General features: G+C 42.2%; 1 protein-coding gene across 1 annotated transcript; it reads right to left on the reverse strand.

Moving 5' to 3' along the window:
• Positions 1-610: 610 nt before the first annotated feature.
• On the reverse strand, positions 611-2,959 carry LOC145804795 (uncharacterized). Its single transcript, XM_082899956.1, has 2 exons — positions 2,547-2,959; positions 611-2,460 (listed from the first exon to the last, which is right to left on the reverse strand). The coding sequence occupies exons 1-2, from the start codon at positions 2,950-2,952 to the stop codon at positions 1,295-1,297; spliced, it is 1,572 nt and encodes a 523-aa protein (XP_082756082.1). The 5' UTR covers positions 2,953-2,959; the 3' UTR covers positions 611-1,294.
• Positions 2,960-6,834: the final 3,875 nt, after the last annotated feature.

Below are 6,834 nucleotides of genomic sequence, written 5' to 3' on the forward strand. Positions count from 1 at the left end.
TTGGCTGGTCCATCTTCGAAGGCCAGTAGAAAAGTTAAATTGCAGTCTATGCAATATATGATATATGGTAATGCTCTCTACAAAAGGGGGGGAGATGGCTTATTGTTGGAATGTCTAGGCCCTAAAGAAGCATTAACAGCCATGGCTGAGGTTCATGAAGGCATCTGTGGTGCTCATCAACCTGGTGTAAAAATGAGATGGTTGCTTCGAAGGCATTCCTATTATTGGCCAACCATTCTTAAAGACTGCATAGAATATGCAAAGGGGTGTCAGGCATGTCAAAAGCATGGCACAATAAGGCACGTGCCCATAACTGACCTACATGCAGTAGTAAAGCCTTGGCCATTCAGAGGGTGGGCCATGGATATGATGGGAAAAATACACCCACCTTCTTCGAAACATCATTGTTTCATTCTAGTGGCTACTGACTACTTCACTAAATGGGTCGAAGCTAAGCCATACAAGGCTGTAGACCAAACAGAGGTTATTGGTTTTATTAAAGATTTGATCCATAGATTTGGAATCCCGCAAACCATAACAGTTGATAATGGAACTGTGTTTGATGGGAAGATGGTGAAGGCTTTTGCGGCAGAATTTAGAATTAGCCTTGTTAATTCCACACCCTATTATGCACAAGCTAATGGTCAAGCTGAGTCATCCAATAAGTCCTTGAAAAAAGGAATACAAAAGGTTGTGGATGACAATCCCAGGGATTGGCATAACCTATTGTTGGATGTTCTGTGGGCATATAGAACCTCACCGAGGTCAAGCACAGGGGTCACTCCTTATGCCTTGGTGTATGGACATGACGCAGTCTTACCAGTGGAGATTAATGTCAAATCTTTGAGAGTAAGATGTCAAGATCAATTGAATCCTGAACAATACCATCAAAGTATGTGCTTAGAATTAGAAGGCATAGATGAAGCCAGAATTTTGGCATTAAATAGCATTCTTTTCCAAAAGAAGAAAGCAGCCGAGAATTATAATAAGAAAGTCAAACACATTGGCTTTGATGAAGGTGATTTGGTATGGAAGACAATACTCCCAATTGGGATTAAAAGCCATAAGTTTGGCAAATGGTCACCTAATTGGGAAGGTCCATATCAAATTCATAGGGTTCTGCCTTTCGGAGCATACCATTTAAGAAATTTGAATGGTTATGTACATCCCAAAAAGATTAATGGCAGATATCTAAAACCTTATTTTCCAACCGTTTGGGAGACACAAGGGATAGAGTAAACACCATATGCAAAAACACAAAGCTTGTTCAAATTATATTCAAAATAGTGTGCTTTCATAAAGAATCAAGTACATTATGCCACAAGTTGGCCCAAAAATCATTACAATGCTTTAATTGTTTTTGTACAATAGCTTTCCTATTACTAAGGGAAGGAAATAATTGAATAGCTGCAGCCATGTTTTCTTTTCGATCAGCCAGTCCTTGATTGGTGATGTGCAATTTCTTATCAGTTCGAACCAAGGCTTGGTTTACTGCAGCTAACTCCTCTTCGAGCTGAGCTTTCTTCTCCAGAAGTTGGACTCGAAAGTGGGAGGCAGAAGAGTGTTGTTCTTTCAGAGTTGATACTTCAGTATGCACCTGAGAAACAAAACTCTGGTCCTTAACCAGCTTATCATCCGCAGCTTTAGCAGCATGGCAAATGTTGAGATAGAAATCAATAGTAGCTGCAGCCTGAGATAGATGACTTGAAACACTCATGGCAGACTGCTCAGCAATGTTACAGCATTGAAGGAACCCGTTCCTGATGATAGGCCTTTGTAGAGCCTCGAAGGGGATCCTCGAAAAGGAAGTCAACAGTTGCAAGCATGTGTCCAAATCTACTAAAGGTACAAAAGGCTTGTTGCTGGAGGAAGGAGAACTCTCGAAGATTTCCAAAAGGGAGTTAGCCAAGGCTAATGGCTCAGCTTCAGTAGTAGAAGTAGGAGAGGTAGAAGGAATGTCAAAAAGACTAGCTAGTCTTTCTTCAAAAATGTCTACCTCATCCCTTGACATGAAGGGCATAGAGAGTGTTGTGGTGGAAGACACAAAGGGCTGCATAGGGATGGGAGAAACAGATGGAGCATCTTTGGCAGCCTCTATGGTCTTGGCCACCAGCAAATCAAGTGAGGAAGGGCTGGAAGTAGGCATTGGTGATGAGTCATGAATTGGAAAATTATCGGCATCCCCTGAAGGAGAATCAACTGCCATGCGAGATGAAGTAGCAGTAGGAGGAAGAGTGAGGATCGAAGAAACAAACTGAGGCAGATCAAGAGTCAAGAAAGGGAGGTATGGCTCTAAGCCAAGGAAAAGAGATGCAGGGATACTCGGCCTCGGTAAAGACGTATCGAATATAGGCTTAGGAAGTGGGAGCGTGATTTGAATGGTTTTCACGCGTTGCATCTGATCAACTTCGACTGAAATTGGGGAAGTTTCCGTTGGGAAGATTAATGCAGTGGTCGTTGCTGTAAAAAGAAGAAAATGTGAGGTAATGTCAAGTCTTAGTCTTGAAAAGTCGACAAGAAAAGAATAAAGGCATGCAGAAACTTACTTGTCCCAAGGAATTGTTGCTGCTGCCTCTCCTCAGCTCTTTCAAGAACAACTATGGCTTTGGGATATTCTTGTTCTACAACCTCATGGATGGGATCTTCAAACGAGCTGGTAGCTAGAACAGTGATCTTCCTCCTCTTTTCTATTACTTGAGCAATTGTCTCGGAATCAGAATCTTCGGTAAAATCGGAAGGAGAAACGGTAATTTTTCTTCTCCTTTTCCTTTGAGTTGGAATCATTCGCTCCTCCATTGTCTTCTCGACCTTTTTAGGTTGGGGTCCAGACTCTTCAAAAGTGAGCTTCTCCTCTTCTTCCCTAGCGGCTATCCCCTCTTGAGCCAATTGAGGGTCTCTTTTGTTTCTTTTCAAGGGAGACTCCTGTTCTTGATCATTTTCTTCTTCCTCCATCTCTGGAAGTTCAGTTTTTTCCCTTTCTAGCTCAAAGAGTCTCTTCTTCTTTTGTTGTTGACCACCTTCATAAAAGAAGGATTAGAGATAAGATAGCAAGCATTATATGAAGAGGTTAGAGAAAAGGAGAAAGGGGTACATACTTCGAGTGACCCTGGGAGGAATTGAAGCAGCAGAAGTAAACTGAGTTGTAGCAGTTACTGTAATTGGAATAGTGGAAGAAATGACAGTCTCAGCTTCTTTGGGCTTGGGCACATCCAGCACCTCCAATAGGTTTTGAGAGGAGATGGCCAAATAAACTTCCATGTTGCTCACCCACCAATTTTGATATCTCTTCAATGCAGTACCATGAGGGGAGAAAGGGATGAACTCAAAACTGGCCAAATCATCCATAAACTTGAAGGTTGCCTCTTCTAATCTCGATTTTCGAACCTTCAAATCCCTCTTAGTAAGACTCAGATTGGTGTTGCTGCAAAGAGGTATTGGAACTCCTTGTGTGAGGCCAAATTGTCTAGCAAATTGAGCAGGACAATAAGGCTCAGCTATGCATTTATAGGCTCTGGGGTTGGTGGTCCCAATAAACAGTTCCCTAGGGATCAGTAGGGAAGCCCACATATCTTTATGAATAGGCAAAGCACAGAGCCTATCACTAAGGAAGTGATTTAACCAGGTTGGACCTATGCTAGCTTCGAAGGGACGGAAACGATGATCAGGAAGAGCAGCTGGTAGTTGATGAAAGAAGGAGAAATAAAAGGCAAAAGTAGCTGGATAAAGTGAAGCATTGGCCAGTTTTATGCCATGAGTGAGGGAGTGTAGCCCAGAAAATTTAAGACATTTGGATTGTAGTTCAGAAAAATAGGCAAAGAGCCAAAGCTGAAGAATCCAAAATGGTCCCCCTTGATTGGCATCTAGGGGTTTCTCACAAAAGAGGGAACAAACTCTATATACATGACCCAGAATGTATGGGGCTAAGGCTATTCTTTTCTGCAAAACCAAGGCTTTGGCAAGAGGAGCAAATTCGAGCATGATTCTTTGGGAGGAGGTGCAGAAAAGAAATTTGCAAAGCCAATATAATAAAAAGGAAAAGAATTCCCTATCAGTTACTGGACCCATTCTTTTGTTCTCGACTCTAACAAAATCACTGTAAGATACATTAAGAGAGGGGAGGGAGAAAGGGACTACTAAGTCAGGAAAATCTGGTGTGATGGGGGTACCAATGGGGGATACTCCTAATAGGTGGCAAATATCAAGAACAGTGGGAGCCATCATCCCACACCTAAACTGAAAGAAATTGAAAATAGGGTTCCAGAAACATAAAGCAGCGGGGATTAGAAAAGGGTCTTCTGGGATAGTTACCCTAGATAGTCGAAGAGCATCAAGAAGGCAGAGTTCTTGAAGGTCCAATGTCCTAGCAGGGACAACTCGGTCGTACCATTCTTGCCACTCTGGTCTCATCGTGGGCCAGCATCGGTGAGGACGATTGACTTTCCAGCCTTGCCAGTCGAGACCACCTTCATACAGAAGGCATTGATTCTCCAAGCGAGGATATAGGGCGGGAAGCTCGGAAGGGATCTCCTTGAAAATAGGTCCTAGCACGTACTCTCGCTGCACATGGCGACGAGGGATAAAGAAACGCCCATCGATAGCACTTTTCTCATCACCCTTGTATTTCTCACATTCAGCATCAATAAGCCGCTTCAAAGCCACAGATGAGCTTACGCGCTCTATGGTCGGAACTTTTGATGGGGAAGAAGCCATTGATCGTGGGTTTTCGGAGAATATAGAAGGGAGTAGAGAGAAATGGAAATCCAAAGGGGATTTGAATGTGTAAGCAATTCCGGGGCACAGAGTGAAAAGGTTTTAAATAACTTTTGTGTGCGGGGATACATCTCGTAAGTCATTAAGTACTAAAACGTGCGAAAACAAGGAATCTCTTTCAACATCGATAATTTCTGGAGGGAAAAGCACATTGATGCCAGCTTCGAAGCCACATTTTTGCGCTAAAATTTCAAACAAAAACGGCTTCGAAATGCAGGAGCCGACTTCGAAGCATACTGCATGCTTAAAAATGTCTGAATATTCAAAGTATTGGTCTACTTCAAAAAATCTAAAGACCTGTTCGAAGTGATAACATTCGAAGCAAGCCCTAGAACTCTTTAAGGAAAAAAGGGCATTGTTCGGAACATCCAAACCAGTTATTGGTTTGAGCAAGAAGGAATTACCATAGTTTGCCCTTCGAAGCCAAAAGAGATCAGTTTCAAATTGATTGGCTATATCAACTATGACCATATATTGGTTACAGTTAATATAAAGTCATTAAAATCAAAGTACTAAAATGATATCTGCCAGAATTGTCAATTTTACTCCATGAATTGGAAGAAGACATGATTGGTTCTTTTAGTACTTCATTAAACAGTTGATTCGAAGTATGAAATTGTTCAATTCAAAGTTATGAGTTAGCTTTTAGAGATAAAAGGAAACAGAGTCAAACAGTGTTAAGTACAGAAAGACTTTGTTTATTACATTAAGTAACTCTATCTCGGTACAAATTCAAGCTCATAAAAATAAGGAATAGAATAAATAACAAGGTCATGAAATTTTGTCCAGCAATGGTCAATAAATTTCTGTTCTTTCTTTATTATTTCTTCTATTTCTTCTAAAGTCGATTGCATAAGCTGATGAGCCCTCACTTCATAATAGAGTTCTTCAGCCTTTGCTTCGAAGGCCTCTTCCCTCGATTTTTGTTCCAAGTCATCCATAACCAAACCATCCCAGTACGTAGAATCTTTATTCCTGAAGTCATCGAGCTCTTCGATGAGATTCTCTGCTTCATATTGGGCATGAATTCGGAGAGATAAAAGTTCATCCAGATTTTGGATGGTGATCTTAGAATTCTGATGCCAGTAGAGGAGCACTGGGAGTTGGTCCAAAAACAAATGGAGCTCTGCTTGAGCAAGAGGGTTGAGGACATGACCCCTAGTGAGGATATCACAAGCCCATTGGAAATTCTTAAGAGGAATATCATCCTCAAGAACATTGAAGGGCAGGTGGGAGAAAGCCGCAAGCAAAAGTTGAGCTTGCTTTCGCTCGGCTGGAGAAGGGGGTGACGGAGGTTGGTAAGGTGGAAAGACTTTGTCCATTGGAAGGGCAAGTCTTAGTTTTTCTGTCCAGGAAAGGATGGGAGGAGGAGAAGGAGAAGATGATTCTGCTTCAGAAGACGAAGGGGAAGGAGCAGGTGTTTCTATCTCAGAGGATGCAGATGCAGAAGAAGGTGTGGATGCTTCTATTATGGGAGATGGCACGGGAACAGAAGGAGCAAAAGCATTAATATAGTCAAGCCAATCAGAAGAACAAATCTTCGCCTTTTTGGCTAAAAATGAAGGGGTATACCCTTGTGCTTCTTCTGAACGTTGGGCAGGATGCATTATCTTCGTAGGCATGGAAGAAGTATACCAAGCCACAAGCAGATTCTCCTCCAAGCTACGTCGAAGGTCAATGGGCGCGTAAGGGTAGACCACTGAGCTTCGAGCGTAGGAGGGAAACTCCAAAGGGTCAGTAAACTCAACAAAATGATGATTGATTCGCTCCCTTAGATCATAAGTCTCAGGAGAGGACCAGATTGTCCAGCCAGAAGCTCCAGAGGATGAAGAGGTCACAATTTCATCCCATGCAGAGGTCTGTGAAGAAGAGTTTCCTAGATCCATATTTTCAACTTGTCGAAGCAAAGGCTCGAGGGTAGTTCGGTCAGAATACAAAGGGAGCTTAGGGGAAGAATTCTTTGTATCTGTAAGTTTGTAAACCAAGGGATTAAAAGCAATGTGTTCATAGTCCAGAGGTTTATAATCTACAAAAGCCTCCATTACCTGAATATAGAAGGGCGGG

The sequence above is a fragment of the Camellia sinensis genome, chromosome 1, assembly GCF_055761805.1.
Source record: "Camellia sinensis isolate YWXY chromosome 1, ASM5576180v1, whole genome shotgun sequence".
Taxonomy (NCBI): domain Eukaryota; kingdom Viridiplantae; phylum Streptophyta; class Magnoliopsida; order Ericales; family Theaceae; genus Camellia; species Camellia sinensis.

What these genes read in the sequence shown, in the direction of transcription:
- LOC145804795 (XM_082899956.1), bottom strand. Translation starts at nt 2,952, where the DNA reads ATGGAGGAAGAAGAAAATGATCAAGAACAGGAGTCTCCCTTGAAAAGA. An exon ending in GCAACAATTCCTTGGGACAA is followed by an intron (nt 2,461 to 2,546) that starts GTAAGTTTCTGC and finishes TTCTTTTTACAG; the next exon opens with CAACGACCACTGCATTAATC.